The sequence below is a fragment of the Hyperolius riggenbachi genome, chromosome 7 (genome assembly GCF_040937935.1).
Source record: "Hyperolius riggenbachi isolate aHypRig1 chromosome 7, aHypRig1.pri, whole genome shotgun sequence".
In the NCBI taxonomy this organism is placed as follows: Eukaryota; Metazoa; Chordata; class Amphibia; order Anura; family Hyperoliidae; genus Hyperolius; species Hyperolius riggenbachi.
The window spans coordinates 68,518,809-68,535,600 of NC_090652.1; the positions used below are offsets into that span (position 1 = coordinate 68,518,809).

A 16,792-nucleotide genomic window follows, 5' to 3' on the forward strand; every position below is an offset into this window, starting at 1 on the left:
AATATAGGGAGATGGGGTGGGGGGTTCTCTGGTTATTCTTTTGAGGCCCAAGAATACCTAGGTGATATCAGGAACACTGTTGCACCCTGCTTCACCAGCTGGTCTTATCACAAGTCACCAGCAGGTGGCTCTGCTATCCCTGCTATGTTATCTGCAGCTTCCAGTTTCCCCACAAGATGGAGTATCACATTCTGGGCATGTCTCTGATCAACAGGTCTTCTCCCAGCAGTTTACCATTTCCTATTTATGACAACCACACTCCTTGCAAGATTTCCAGATCTCCAATTAGCTTGGCTGTTGCCTGGTACACCTTCTGATACTCTGCTTTGTAATCATTTATTCTGATCTTCTCATGTAAGACTTTGGCTTGTTTCCTGACTTTACTCCTGTTACCTGATTCTGTCTGCTCTGTACTCGTTAATCCTGATCTGCCCGTGTATGACCGTAGCTTTCTTTCTGACTTTGCTCCTGTTATCTGATCCTGTACCTTGATTATATGAGTATAGTGATATTGTATATTTCGTATATAGTTTGCTAGTCTATTTCAATTGTCAACACACTGCGCCACAGTTCACCAAGGTTAAATTGCAAAGTCACAGTCACTGGGATCGCTGCAGATAATCCACACACTGGGTAATAATTTCAAAGTTTCTGCTGCGCTCTCCAAATCTGAAAGAGATAAATCTCCACATAGGGCAATATCGTTCAGTCTAAGTAGATCATCCCTCCACTTATTCCACGTGTCACATGTGAAGTGCTCTCCCAAATATCAATCAACTCTGTGTCCCTCGTCCCCTCTCACTAAATGCTGACCAGATTCTGGCCACCTCAGTTGTCAGGTGGATCATAGGCAGTACAGTTATATATCACTTCACTGGATTCTGCAAAGAGGGGAAAATCTCCACATAGGGTAATACAGTTCAAAAAAAACTCAATATACTTCAAACATTAATTCCACCAGGTGTCCTGCAAATCACTCTGTGTTAGTGCCAATCCGCCGTGCTACAAATCACACTGCTCACCAGATGCAGCCCACCTCTATATCCAGGTGGAATTTGCGCTGTATGCTGTAGGCAAACAAGTTTCACACTCCTGGATCCTTTTAGACAGGCCTTTTCAAGGACTTGTTATTTATTCCAATTTTTTAATTTCACTCAATAAAAACATAAAAGAAACCAACATAGCGTAATACAGTTTTAAGATGCTTCTATGCGCACAAACTCAGTGTCACTTACGCCTCCAGGTGCGTTCTGCGCATGTCAAACAATAGGTCTCTGCCAATGCCCATCCGTCTCGATGCCGGCTGATATCCGGATGCGCCTGGGTAGATGCACGCTCTCCCGTTTCGCCTCCTTCCTCGAGTTTGCTAGTCTGCTGTGTGTTTGTGGAAGAGATTACTGTCACTTATCTCTTTATATAATTCCCCTGTGTCCTGGGTCCTGTTTGTCCATGTGTCAGTGCTTTTTAACGTCTGCGCAGGTGCAGGCTGATTGTAGGAGCACTGCACGCATCCCTGTGATTTCTATGGCAACAGGGACGCTGTGGACAGAGCTGTTGGTAATTTGCAGCTTGGCCTCAACCCTCTGGTGCAACTCTCCCGTAATAAATGTATACATTTATTAAAAAGGAATCATGTTTTGTACACTGAGCTCTGCGCGTGTCCCTGTTGTTGCTATGGGAACAGGGACGCTGTGCGCAGAGCACGCACAACCGCACACCTGGCTCGCCCGCCCGCACCCGCCCGCACCCGCCCATCTCGCTTGCCCGCCCACCTCGATCACCCGCCTCGCTCCCTGATCATGCGCAATGGCGGCGGCGGCTGGAAAAAGACCTAGAGCCCGTTTTTAAACGGGCTTGGGTCTACTAGTATGTATATAACATTGTTCATTAAAAGCACAGTTTCACTTCATCTTTGTGTCCAGAATTTTGTATATTCTGCTAAACGTGATCATCAGATACCTTGTCTACTTAAGTCGTAACAGGTGAGAAGTAGGGAGAGACTTGGAGCCCAATAGTGCAGTATCGTCAGGCATAGGGAGGATAAAATTATATAGACGTACACTTACAGTTCCTGCAACCACTGTATAGGCCTGCAGGGAATTAACCGGCCCTGCTCGGTACTCCAGGTCCTGCTGGATACTGGATGGACTCTCTCCTGTAGTGCAGTAGACTTTCCAGAAAAACTGCAAAGCTATTACCTCGAAAGGAGGTCTGAATGGTAATGGGTAGGATGGAGGCGCCCAATGTGTGTTCTATTTTGGTGTTTTAAAACATACAAAAAAATAGATTAGATTAGAAGCACCTGCACTCTAACCCCTATGCTACCAAGGCATTTTGTATTGACCTGAGGAAGCGGGCCATGACCCATGAAATGCATTGTCAGATTGCTTTTTGAATAAATGTTTTTTTTTCCAGTTGAACTGGTGTCTATATCTGTTGGAGAGGTAAGCGAATACCTTTTCTCTCTCTTATTTTTTTTTTTATATTTTAAAACACTAAAATAGAACACACATTGAACACCTCCATCAATGTCATGGAACTTCACCAGGCTGAGAACAAGCACATTTGAACTGGGAATGCATGAGTTCCAAACTTATTGAAGGGCTTCTAAAGTTACAATTGTTAAGTATAAAATGGTGATACTTTGATTTAGCCAAGGAACATTTTTACCCTTGCCGCTTTTCTTTTGTGCCAGTGAAGATATAGAGAGACTCTAGGTTTTAAGTGTTGCAGTAATAGAAATAAGCACAGAGTTCTTCCCCATAAACCTCTGCTACAAAAACCAGGCTTCGATAACATGACAGCATAACACAGATAAGCATTGCGTAATAAAATAATATATGTGTTTTTTGCCTCAGCTGTGCAAACAGAAATGACCCAACCATCTCGGTGTTTGAAAATGGTCAATCTCTGCGAGGTCGCTTTTCACTTCAAGTCTTCAAATTTATTGGAAACTTTGACAAAGTATATTTGCACTGTGAAGTCCGGTTGTGTGACACAGCCTACCAGAACTGCATGCCTGTAAGTAACAAAAACGTCTGGCCTGATGCAGGTACATATAAGGGAGAAGACTAATTACTTTATTCCTGTGCCTGTGTGCACATAAGCTGATCTATGGGTTACCACAGGGTCAGTTGAGCATTATACTCAGTTCCTGGTGGTCATTTGGCCAGAAAAGCAAAAGGAAATCACTGTACACACAGTATAATGGATTTCCCAACCAGTTCTTTGTTCTCAACAAGTTGATTTGGCTTCTAACACACATCAACTATTTGACTACACAGGGGCATGGTGTGACAGGTAGAAGAATGATTAGCTGAATAATGTACTGGTTAAGGGCTCTGCCTCTAACATTGTTTAGTAATCCAGTACTTATCCAGTAAGGAGACATTGGTCAAGACTTTATAACACTGCTATTGGCTATAGAGCACGTCCTAGTGGCTGTAGCTCTAGTGCTTTGAGTCTGCCAGGGGAAATGTGCAATATAAATGTTATTTGTCTGGTCTTCTTCTACCACTACATCCAATTAGGAAATGAGCAAGGGAATTATCGTTTCTCTGTTATTTTCTGATCAATCTGCAGCAGAAATTAGTTCCAATCGGCAGGTGATCTAATATTTGGAGCTGATTAAACATCAATTGGGAGTAAATGTTGACCCATGTTTTCAAGTCCTAAGGTTCCCTAAACCAGGGGATCACTGATAAATGTATAAGAGAAACAGGTGGAAAGCAGCCCCGTGATTGCAGGGGGGCCCAGAGCTGTAAGGGGGCCCCAAATACGACTTCACTTCCTCGGTTGAAGAGGTCCATCTTTTGGAGGAGGAGTTATTGTGGCCACACTTGTTATGGGTGTGAAGATGTCCACACTTGCTTTTTGACCCTTGCAAAATGGGCCCCAGTATGTGATGGTCACCAGGGGTAGGCAAGGGAAAGGGTGGTATTATTGGGGGGTCCAATCAATGTTTTGCTGGGGACTCCATGATTTGTAGTTATGCCCCTGAAGAGAAATCTGGCTGTCTCATATTAGAGGGCTGGGTTTAAGCCCCCAAGTACTTTACAAGGAAAGTGAAGTACAGACAGCGACTCAATGCACTGCATGAAATTCATGCATGAGTCGAGATGTAATTGCTTAAAGTGAACCTCCAGACTAAAAATCTACTCAGCAGAACTGAAAAGGCTTGGTGTTTCTTTAACAGTTTCACAGCATCAGAACTTTGTTTTTCTTATAGAAGTCTAATTTTTAGCTGCATTTTTAGCTAAGCTCCGCCCCATCAAAGAAAACTGCCCGGGCTTTTTTCCCTTTATGCTGTGCAAAGCATGATGGGATTCCCTATGTTGTTGTTCATGTTGCCTAGCAACTGGGAGGGGTGATCAGCACACAGGACAGTTGGAACTGTGTCTCATGCTCCCTGTCACCTTCTTTCAACCAAAAAGATGGCTGCCCACATGAAATCACAAACCTTTGCCTGTTCTTTTAAAACAGGGTGGGTAAGAGATTATATTACCTATCTATTCTAATTAACATAACTAATGTAACTTAAAGGGAACCTTAACTGAATGGGGGGTAAAGAGTTTTACTTAACTGGGGCTATTACCAGTCCCCTACAGCAGTCCTGTGCCCTCGGCGCCGCTCCGGAATCCTCTGGACCCCCGCTGTCAGTTAGTTTCGTTTTTGACGACTCACCAGTCGCCGGCCGCCATGCGTATTATTGGACGCATTCACCAATGCAAAAAGCGCTATTGCGGACCGCATACGCGTTGCCGCATTCCGCACGCGTAGATATGCGGCAACGCGTATTTTTGTACGCGTTGCGTTCCGCAATAGCGCTATTTGCATTGGTGAATGCGTCCAATAATACGCATGGCGGCCGGCGACTGGTGAGTCGTCAAAAACGAAACTAAGTGACAGCGGGGGACCAGAGGATTCCAGAGCGGCGCCGAGGGCACAGGACTGCTGCAGGGGGCTGGTAACAGCCCCAGGTAAGTAAAACTCTTTACCCCCCGTTTAGTTAAGGTTCCCTTTAATGACAGTATGTTTGTTTACGCTGAAGTTCCTTTTTAAGTTAAATGATATTTCCCACAATTATGAATATGAATAATGCACATAACATCCTCTGTGCTCTCCATTTGCAGTGGTGTGGGATGAGATCAGCCTCCCAGGATGAAGGCTCCGCCACCCAAACACTGTCCATCGGGCCTCTTCACAACAGAGGTAAAATACAGACTTATTGTAGCTAACAAGGCTAAAAACCTCTTTTTTATGTTACATTTTTTATTGAAATTACTACAACATTAAACTACAGATGAATATCACAGGTAATGTTGTAAAATTGAACTATAGGTGATATAGTATGTTATTTTGTATTCATTGTTACATACATAAGGGATATCATCTATATCCCTTACCTCCCTTCTCTCCCCAGAGAAAAAATGCCAAGCTGCAGTAAATAGCCAGGCATTTTTTCTCCAGGGAGAGAAGGGAGGTGGTCTTTAAATAGCCAGGTGTTTTTTTTCCGAGGAGAGAGAGGAGGTGGGGCCACGCAGCAGAAGTGGGGTGATGCGGGGTCTTTGGGACAGCTTCGTGGGACAAGACACCACAGGTAAATATAACTTTTTGTTACAGCAGCGCTACAGGATTTTGTATTTTACGTTGGATATCCACTTTAAGTATAAGGATAACTTCTGACATTTCGTCTTCCACAGCAGCATCGTAAGTGAGGGAATCTCTCCAATGAGGGTAGCAATAGCAATAAACGTTGTGACCCTTCTCTGTGCTACTGTATGTAGCTGTGTACATTTACATGGGTATGATTCTTCCCTATTTCCTATCCGGCTCCCCACACGTGCCTCTCACCGCTGTACTGTTGCTGACAAACTTCCTGACTAGGGAGTACAGTCAGGAAGTCAGCCCTGGTACAACTAAAGCTAATATGCGTCAATAACAAAGAGTGACAAAAAAATAAAAAAATAAAATACAAAGACATCTTTAAAACATGTTAAAGCAAATCTGTAATACAACAACAAAAGTCAGATACTTACCTATGGAGAGAATAGTCTCTGGGTCCTATTGAGCCTTCCCAATCCCCTCTCAATACTTTCCCCTTTATTAAGGTACGCCACCTCCGGGAGGCAGGAGCCCTCAGAAGGCTTTGGTTGCACTCATGCTCCTAAAGATGATCGGCTCCATTCTGGGCAAGGGCGAGTGTGAGCTAGGGATGATCAGAACCAGCAAATTCCGTTCCGCCGGAAATCATGGATTCCGTCAGTGTTAAATTCCGTCGCTATGAAAATTCCGCCGGATTTGTACGAAGTTCCGCGGAATTCCGGATTCCGTCAGAAAAAAACATCTCTCTCTCTCCTCCTCCTCCTCCGCCAGTAATAGCGCGGTGCGACTATAACGTTGCACCCACTCACCCTAAAACATTGCAGCCAGTGCGACGAAAACCGCGCATTGGGTGCCTCTAAAGTAGCGCATTCATGCGTTGTTTCGAGGGCACCCGACGCACCATTTTTTACAAGGCAGCGGGTGCGACGTTACTGTGCGCGCGCACTGAGCGGGACTGTGTGCAAAGTAGCTTTGAGCGCACTAGGGGCACAAAGTGGCTTTTCACACCAACGCTAACACTTAGCGCCGGTGTAACGATCGGTGTAACACAGAGAGGGTCTGATTACCGGTGAACTGCAGTATCACCGAGAATGCAGAATATACCCGATTATTGATGATCTGCAGTATCACCGATAATCAGATATATCTACTAACCTCTGGACACCTGAGAGTGAAGTGAGTGATAGGGTGTAACAGTAACACAGTGGGCTGTACCTAAGGAGTAGGTACAGAGGCAGTAAGGAATACTGCACAGAAGTATGCTCCTTCCGTAAGCCTAGACTCTCCCGGGGGAGGAGCTAAGCAGAATGTGGGAAGGACAGTGCGTGAGTGACACCAATGAGCGGGTGTCACTAACAGATCTGGGAACTGCCTCTAACAGTCAGGCTAGTTCTCGAGGTCGGCCAAACCAGGTCGTCAACACACAGACAGATAAAGTACAGAATCAGAAGGCAGATACGGAATCCAATAACAGGCAGGGTCAGGCAACGGAGAATCAGAATAACGAGGTACAGAATCAGGAGGCAGATACAGAGTCCAGGAACGAGCAGAGATTGGCAACAGGATATCAGAAATAGCAAGGTACAAGATCAGAGTTCAGAGGAATAGTCAGGCAGGCAGAAGGTCATAACAATTAATACAATTCAATATTCCTAATGCTAAGGTGTGAACTCCTTGATGTCAACACCTTTGGAAACTATGCTAGAACACAGAAACAGACGAGGCCTGAGTGCTACCACGTAGTGATCGCAACGACAGACAACCAGAGAATGACCAGCACCCAGTATATATACTATAGCGCTCTCCAGCGCCACCCTTAAGTGCTGGACCAATGAAAAGTGGTGGAGATGTCAGCTGACCAGCTTGGTCAGCTGACCTTCTTCTGGCTGTCATATAAACTCTGCCTCTCAGCGCGCGCGCGCGCGCGCGCGCGCATCATTCTGAACCTGTGTGGACTATCAGTCCCAGCCACACCAGTCACGTTTTGCAATGTCTCTGCTGGCCTGCATGCGGGGTGAGATGCACCGCTATCAGCACATGCGGTGGCCTCCCCGCGCCTGGTCAGACCGTCAGTATCAGGCCTGTGCGCGCAAACCGCCACGTCAGACGCGGCGGTTTTTCCGCATTCTGCTATGCCAGCCGCGGAAACAGCCGCCTCATCCTGCATCCATGCGGCGGCTTTTCCACGTTTCTTCACAGCTGGTTAGTGAATCAAGCCACCTGATTTCTAATTTTACAGGAAGGATCAGTGGGTAAAGTGAACTGTCTTTTTGCCCCAAAGTCTAGTATGTGCACTTTAGTCATGTCTGAATTGTTTATCTTACAGTGTACCAGAGACAAATCAATCTAAATGTTCAATATATACCTGGGGCTTCCTCCAGCCCCCTCCACATGGATTGTTCCCACTCTGTCTTCCTCTGCCTCTTCCTTCTTCTGGTAGAAGCCTTATAGGGGCAGTCGGGGCATGCACAGTGCGGCAGTGCATGCTCCCTGTCCCCCTCCCGCAGCTGGGAGCATTCTGCACCTGCACAGTAGTGCACACAGCCAGGCCGCACATGTGCAGTGCGTCCCAACTGGCCAAACTTACGGGCTTCTACCGGTATCTGGCCTTGCTGTGTTTTCGTAGTAGGAAATTTAGTATGCTTTGCGAATTGACTAACCACTCTTGTTTCGAGCATGTTTTTGTTCAGAAAATGTTTCAAAAATTTTCCAAACAATTACAATTTAATTTAACAAAAGCATATGGTGAATCATTTATTTCTCTTCTAGATTTTAAAGAATCCACTTCTGCTGTTCCTTCTACAAGCAAACCTCCTGGGTCAAACGCCAGAGGTAATGTCTTAATGATTGCACCTGACACTGTTGTACTTTGTAACTTGACTTCTACTTTGACGCTACCAAATATACCCTGTTTTGCCACTTCTGTAGTTAGCTATTAGTTTGTGAATTATGTTTCCCAGCATTAGGGATGAACCTCTAACATTATCACAAAAAAATTCTTGAATATATGGTCGTTCCTATGATTTTCATTTTTCATGAAAACGTTCTTGCAAATACATTAACGTCTATGGCACCAACTTAAGCGGTTAATAGCAAAGTCCCCATGCATGCAAGAATTTCCAAATTCGCTAGGTATGTTAAGGAGAACAGCAGGCAAAAAAATCGGATTCACGATCAGAAGCATTTATTTTACCAAGCACGACTCGGTCGTGCCCAGAATTGGGCTTGGCATATACAGGGCTAGCATAGAATATGACAATATAATACAGCAATACACACAATACAGCAATACAATACAAACAATACAGCAATTCGAACACAAAAACCATTTAAACCAGAGTTCGACCACAGAAAAATGTGCAATGTGTAGCAGTGCAATCATGTGCTATCGGTTACAGTGCAGAGAGTTCATAGAGTTCAAAGAGTTGACAGCTGAGGGGAAGAAACTGTTCATGTGTCTAGTGGTCTTGGTGGGGATGGACCTAAGGGGTGCCTACTAAAGAAGTGGAAGCCCGGATGGGAGGGGCCATTGGCGATCTTCAAAGCCCTGGCTTGCAGTCTGGAGTTGTAGAGGTGGTCCAGAGGAGGAAGTGGCTTGCCAACGATCCTTACTGCTGATCTTATGACCCTCTGAAGTTTGTGTCTGGTGCTGGTGGAGGAGGCAGCGTACCAGACCATAATGGAGGCACAGAGGACATATTCGATTATGGCAGAGTAGAAGCTCGTCAGAAGTTTCTGGGCCATACCAAACTTCAGTTGGCAAAGAAAAAATAGCCTCTGCTGAGCTTTCCTCTGAATGGAGGCTGTGTTGGCCTTCCAAGTCAGGTTTTTGGCGGCAGTAGTGCCTAGGAGGCATGCACTGGAAACGTTCTCAACTACAGTGCCGTCTACATGGATTGGAGGTGGGGTGGGAGCCTGCCTCCTAAAGTCAACAATCAGCTCACAGTTTTTCCAGTGTTAAGGGCCAAGCCGTTCTCCCTACACCAACTGCAAATTCTGTCAAACTAGTGGCGGTACTCCTGCTCATCATTATTGGTGATAAGGCCAACTATGGTGGTGTTATCAGAAAAACGTAATTATTTTGACAGAGTTTGCCATAGATCTGCAGTTGTTTGTATATAGTGAGAGTAGGAATGGTGACAGTACACAACATTGTGGTGGGGAAAAAAATATTTTGTAGTTTCAATGGATTTTTTTTTTTTTTTTTTTTGTTTTGTTTTGTGTTTTAATGGGGTTAAATGAAATATAATGTATGCACCAATTGGTAGTGAAAATTTACAGATATTTACAGATATAAACAGAAAGGACAGTGAATATCCTGCCAAGGTTTCCAGGTGGTCAGAACACAGTGTGCAAGAGCTGCAATACTGCTGTAAAAGGATCCCTGGCAAATATACCTATTGTTTGCATTATTAAAAGTAAAATAAAAACATAACCCCCCCCCCCCCTCTCTGGCACTGATTAACCCTAAGGCCCCCTGCCGGTCGCTTCCCTTCATTAGGCAGTGCCTGGGGGTCTTTGGGTTAAGCATCACCGGAGGGGGTTAAAGAGAGTCTGAAATGACATTAAAAATCGCTTTTTACCTTATAATAAACATAACCCTAAGCCCCTGCTAAAATGCCTCTATCTCGCGGCAGAACGAGGGGTCTTTACCCCCCAAATCCCCTCCATGGTGTCCGGGGATCGCTTCCTGTTGAGGCAGGGCTAATGGATGCAGCCCTGCCTCTCAGCGCGTCTATCAGCACTGATTGCCGCCTCTCCCCACCACCCCTCTCAGTCTTCCTTCCCTGAGAGGGGTGGGGGAGGGGCGTAGATCCACCGCTGATAGACGCGCTGTGAGGCAGGGCTACAGCCGAAAGCTCTGTGAGTTGAAACGCGGAAAAGCAGCCGCCTCTGCTCAGCGTTAGGCGGCTGCTTCTATGGAGAGCAGGGCGGAACGCGGAAAAACCGCCGCGTCAGACGCATGGCCCCGTTACTGACACTCTGTCCCTGCGCGGGGAGGCTGCCACATGTGCTGTGAGCGGTGCGACCAACCCCGCGCATGGGACCGCAGAGACTTTGCAAAACAGTGTCGGTGTGGCTGGGACTCATAGTCCCTCTAGGTTCAGAATGACGCGCGTGCGCGCGGAGAGGAAGAACTTATATGGCAGCCAGAAAAAGGTCAGCTGACCTGGTCGGTCAGCTGACGACTCTGCTCCTTCCCATTGGTCCAGCACTTAGGGAGGTGCTGGAGAATGTCTGTGTATATATACTGCCGGCTGTTCAGTTGCTGATTGTCTGGCGTGCGATCACTACGTGGTGTGCCGGGACCAGCTGGAGCTGTAATCCTACACTTAGCTAGATTCTATTGATAGTCTAAAGTACTAGTTTGATTGTGATTATCTGTTATGACCTTCTGCCTGCCTGACTATTCTTCTGAACTCTGATCCTGTACCTTGCCATTCTGATACTCTGTTGCTGAACCCCGGCTCGTCCTTAGACTCTGCATCTGCCTCCTGATTTTGTACCTCGATATTTCTGATACCCTGTTGCCGAACCCTGCCTGTACTTTAGACTCCGCCTCTGCCTTCTGAATCTGTACTTTATCTGTCCGTGTGTCTTTGACCTGGCTTGTCCGACCTCGAGAACTGACCTTACTGTTAGAGGCAGTTCCTAGATCTGCTAGTGACACCCCCTCCAGGGTGTCACTCCCGTTCTGTCCTTCCTACCTTCAGCCTGACTCCTCCCCCGGGAGAGCCCAGGTCTTCGGAAGGAATCTGTATTTGTGCAGTACTCCTTGCTGTACGGAACTTGTTCCTGAGGCTCAGTCCTCAAAGTATTACTGTTGCACCAAACACTCTTACTCTACTCAGGTGTCCAGAGGTTAGCTTATATATCTGATTATCGGTGATACTGCAGATCATCAATAATCTGGTATATATCTGTATTCCCAGTGATACTGCAGATCACCGGTAATCAGATTCTCTCTGTGTTACACCGATCGTTACACTCTGCCTCCAGGAGCAGAAAAATCTACGATCAAGTTGGTCGTGGATTTTGCAGGGGGGGATTTGGGGGGTAAAGACCCCTCATTCAGTCGCGGGATATCGGCGTTTTAGCAGGGGCAAACATGCCCATGTTGATTATTGGGTAAAAAGCCATTTTTAATGTTGCTTCAGAGTCTCTTTAAGGGTAGGCATTGTCAGTGGGATCAGTTAGGCATCGAAAGGGATATCTGTAAAGACTACTGATATTTTACCGTCCTAATTAATCAGTAAAATGACTAGCTTCCTGTAGCTAGCTAGTCATTGCTACAGCAAATTCATAAGGATATATGTGTACTCAAAGCCTGTGTGCAGCCCCACCCAGTTTTGACTTGCTGCAGCATGCCTGTAAGCCAGGAGACAGAAAGGGTCGGCACCTCCAGCATCCATATCTCTTTTTAAAACCTAGTTCTTTATTCAAAAAAAGTTAACATGTTGAATAAAAAGTGAGTGGCTGCATCCACAGTCCACTGTTTCAGGTCAAGTGCCTTTCTTCAGGCTGAACAACCTCCCAGTAATGCAGTAATCTAAAGACATTACAAGATATAATGCTGACTCAATATTCAAACATTGTGTTTTCCTCCTTTTTATTATCCATACAAGTTATCATATTTGCTTTTGTGCACAAGTATTTAAGTCCATTTACAAATAACAAGTTTCCAAAGTACAGTTTATCTACTCTGAAAGCTGCCATTGCATTTTACTACATAGCTGCAATAATTATATATTACTAGTTAACCCGCCCACTAGTTAGCCCGCCCATTAAAAAATAGGCGCTAGGGCAGGGACGTGACCCTTTTCACAAGGGCGCCCGCCCGTGCTCCCCACCACGCACACACACACACACGCTCCATGCCACATGCGCACATGGCCTTGCTCTCCGTCCCGCGCATCAACGGCCGCACCCCTGCCCTCGTCCTCCTGTTTGTAACGTCCATGTGCCGCACATGCAGGCCAGCAAAAATCACGGACTCAGGGACAAGTGATGCAGGGACAGTGGGGTTTTATTAGGTAGGATTATGTATCCACTGATCACTCTTCTCAGCTGTCTCTGGTTCTACAATGTGTGCAGTCAGATTCAGCATGCTGCTGGCTGCATACTAATTGTAGCAGATGAAGGAATGCATACACAAGATAATGTTATCACCTCTTTGGATGTGGCACAGAAGCTTCCCACTGAAGAAAAAATAGCTGTATTTAACTGTTTGAATGCTGTTCTGCTAATTTTATTTTTATTTTTTCTTTCTTTTTTTTCTTTTTTTGTGCCAGTATGTTTTATGTTGTAAATAATCTATTGGAGCAATGAAAAAATGCTGAATTTCAGACCACTTTAATTATAATAACAGAATGCTACATGGTAACCTGGCCACATGACCAACAGCAATATGTACAATATTGATATAGGGTGATTAATCTGGTTATGGAAAGCCATGTAGTGACATCTTTCTATATTTCTTGTTCCAGGAATATCTGCCTCATTGGAAGTCCTGGTAATCATGCTTCTTATAGCCTTCATTCTGCTGAAGTGAAATACAACTGTATTTGATGAATTTATATTTTATTGAGTTTGAATGATGAAAATAAAAATTTTATTTGCAATATTCCTCTAAAAATGTTTTGAAAAGATGGGCTGGAAATAATTCTTATCAGTGTGTCAATGTAACTGGTATGATTTTTTTTTTATTAATGAAAAGCAACCAATTAAAAACTTATAAAATGTGTGTAGAATCCTGTCTGTGTTGTGTGTGATTGTTTAACCACTTAAGTACCATCGGTCTCTGCTCTCTTAAAGAGGAACTCCAATGAAAATAATGTAAAAAAAATATTTTTTACAATAATTATGTATAAATGATTTAGTCAGTGTTTGCCCATTGTAAAATCTTTTAAATCCCTAATTTACATTCTGACATTTATCCCATGGTGACATTTTTACTGCTGGCAGGTGATTTAGCTGCTGCTTGCTTTTTTGGCAGTTGGAAACAGCTGGAAACAGCTATTTCCCACAATGCAGCAAGGTTCACAGACAGGAAACTGCCAGGACCATGGTCCTCAGAGTTTCTTGTGGGAGGGGTTTCACCACAATATCAGGCAGCCATATGGAGCCCCCTGATGATCCGTTTGTGAAAAGGAATAGATTTATCACGTAAAAGTGAATATCAGCTACTGATTGTGATGAAGTTCAATTTTTGGTCACTTTAAAGAAAACCTGAACTGAAAATTAAAAGACAAAATAAGCATACACAAGTCATACTTACCTTCCATGTAGTCTACTCCTCAGTCTCTTTTATCCTGTCCCGCGTCCTGTTTGTTCACTGTGATCAAGGGAATTTTCCATCCTCCATTTTGAAAATGGCCATTACTCATAACAGCTTTCTGGTCAGCACACAGTTAAACTGTAACATCGCCCACTTGAGCCATAGGGAAACATGGACATTACCTGGTACATCAGTTGACCTCTCAGCTATAACTGACAGCAACTGATATATTTCAGATCTGACAAAATATTGTCAGAACTGGAAGGGATTCTTGTCAGGAGAAAATGGTGAGCTTCTGAGAGGAACTGATGGCAAGGTAACTGTGTAATGTTCATTTGAAGTTACCTCATGTGTATTTTAAATATTTTTACTCAGTACAGGTTCTCTTTAAGGACCAGAGACTGCTGGTACCAGAAACAACAGAACACTCATGAATACCAACGAATCGCTGCACATACCCACCACAACCGCCATCCAAGCCACATGCCGGGAACCTCAGGCCACCCACTCTGCCGTCTTTATGATGGCAGAGTCCTATGAGCCGGTCAGGAGCTGCTTTCATTGGCTCCTGACCATGTCTATCAATGTAATCCAATGGAAGGTGCTTACCTTGATTGGCAGGGTCAGGAGCCATTGAAATCAGCCCCTCAACCGCTTACAGGGCTCTGCTATCATAGAGACAGCAGGGCAAGTGAGCTGCAGCAGGGAGATAGCGACGCGATCACCAGGAGAAACGAGAGAGGCGGGAATGTGTAGCAGCGGTGAGTTGAAATGTATGCCCTGGCAGCCAAATCAGCATGAAAACGGGGCGTAGATTTCAACTAGCGTCATGCTTAAGTCGTTAAAGAGACTCTGAAGCGAGTCTAAATTCTCTTTATTAACATGTATTCATTTGAATCACCCTCAGGCTCAGCCCTGCTTAACCGCCGCTATCCCGCGGCAAAATGAGGGGTTTATACCCCCCAAATCCCCTCTGCAAAATCCACGACTTTCTTGGTCGTGGATTTTGCTGTTAATGGAGGCAGAGCTAGGAGCTGCAGCTCTGCCTCCATGCACGTCAATCAGTGGCGGATCTCCACCTCTCCCCGCCCCTCTCAGTGAAGGAAGACTGAGGGGATGGGGAGAGGTGGCGATCAGCGGGGATTGACACGTGAAGAGGCAGAACTACAGCCATAAGCTCTGCCTCAAGCAGGAAGCGCTCCCCGGACACAGGAGAGGGGATTTGGGGGATACAAACCCCTCGTTTTGCCACGGGATGGTGGCGGTTTAGCAGGGCTGAGGGTGATTAAAATGAATACAAGTTAATAAGGAGAATTTAGACCCACTTCATAGTCTCTTTAAAGAGAATCTGTACTCTAAAATTCTTACAATAAAAAGCAGACCATTCTATTCATTATGTTCTCCTGGGCCCCTCTGTGCTGTTTCTGCTACTCCCTGCTGCAATCCTGGCTGGTAATTGCCATTTTTATGCAGTGTTTACAAACAAAAGACATAGCAAGTGATAGGCTGAGAGGATCTCAGTGTGTGAGTCATACAGAATGTGCAGGGGGCCTGGAGAGGGTGTGTATAGCTTCTATCCAATCACAAGCAGCACAGCACATTCCAGCCTGACTGCCTCAGCCCAACAGAGCCGACAGAGGAGAGAAGATTAGATCATATAACAGAGATAATACAGCCACTGTGCAACTAGAAAAGGCTGCAGTTAGACAGAGCACATTAGAACATGTATAGGAACTTATAGGATAGAAGAAATAAGGATGAAAATTTTGTCACAGAGTCTCTTTAAATATATTTAATATATTGATATTTGCATGGATTTTCTACAAAGGAGAATTGACTGGCGCTGTGGTTTATATTAAGAAAAACTAGGGTACTTGTCAAAAAAGATTATTAGTGTCTATACATTTAGAATTTTTAACCCCTTAGCAGCTGCAGGGCCGAATTTTTCCTGCCGCTGGGGAAGTGTGCCTTCCCCAGTCTGGCAGGCTCGGCAGGGGATGCAGAGTGGGTGGCAGGGAGCTTTCATAGTAACCTGTCCAGACAGCTGGATCAACTTCTTCTTCCTCCACCGCGGCGGAGATGTCATCTTGACATGTCATCTTGATTCCGATCACATGATATGACATTTGATGGGGATCCAGGAGACCATTTTAGTGTTACAGTGCCACCCGGTGGTGGAAGAGGGGTGATGGAAGACTCTCTTCCATCTCTTCCATCACCCCTCTTCCACCACCGGGTGGTGCTGTAATGCTGACACAGTCTCCTGGATCCTGATCATATGTCATATCATATTATTGGATGTGATCAGGACCCAGAAGACAAGTCGAAGTTCAGAGCTGCCAGTGGAGGAAGAGGTTATCCTCCCTGCCATCCGGAACAGGTAAATATAACTGCTCCCTGCCACCTGGTCATTTGGCTACACCAGGCAGCCAAACAAGATATGCCAACAGAGGTTTAGAATGCACCAGCAGCTTTTAATCAAAAACATTTGAAGTTGCTAATGGGTTAATAATGGTTACAAAAGCATTATGCTGTAGATAGAATGTGTTACTTAGAGGAAAATCAATCACTGTGAAATCTATGTCTGGATTAGTTTCACTGGAAGAGAGACCGTTATCAGCTCTTCTGAGCAACTTTTTTAAAACAGTCACTTGGAAATTAGTTGTAACTTAGGAAATAAGAGAGTTGTGAACAGACCTGGATTTACATCACAGGAGCCTATAGGCACAGATGTCCTGGCACCCTAGACTTCACCCTCCACGAACCTACAAACATCGAACCACACTGCAAGTGTGCTGGCTGGCCCAGCTGTCACTTCTCCCTTACTTCCCTTGTCCGACATAGGTAGCTACAGGTGTCCCTTAGCATTAGGTGGCCAGAGGTACCCTCAATATTAAGTAGCTAGAGGTG

At 45.1% G+C, this 16,792-nt stretch overlaps 1 protein-coding gene across 1 annotated transcript in view; it reads left to right on the forward strand.

Annotated features, from left to right (window-relative positions):
* Positions 1 to 13,251, forward strand: part of LOC137525546 (uromodulin-like) — a 55,257-nt gene extending 42,006 nt beyond the window's left edge. Inside the window, exons 10-13 of the mRNA XM_068246675.1 lie at positions 2,859 to 3,021; positions 5,133 to 5,211; positions 8,374 to 8,436; positions 13,092 to 13,251. Of these exons, the coding sequence (XP_068102776.1) occupies positions 2,859 to 3,021; positions 5,133 to 5,211; positions 8,374 to 8,436; positions 13,092 to 13,156 (370 nt within the window). The 3' untranslated portion in view covers positions 13,157 to 13,251. The remainder of the gene's footprint in view (positions 1 to 2,858; positions 3,022 to 5,132; positions 5,212 to 8,373; positions 8,437 to 13,091) is intronic.
* The last annotated feature ends 3,541 nt before the right edge of the window (positions 13,252 to 16,792 follow it).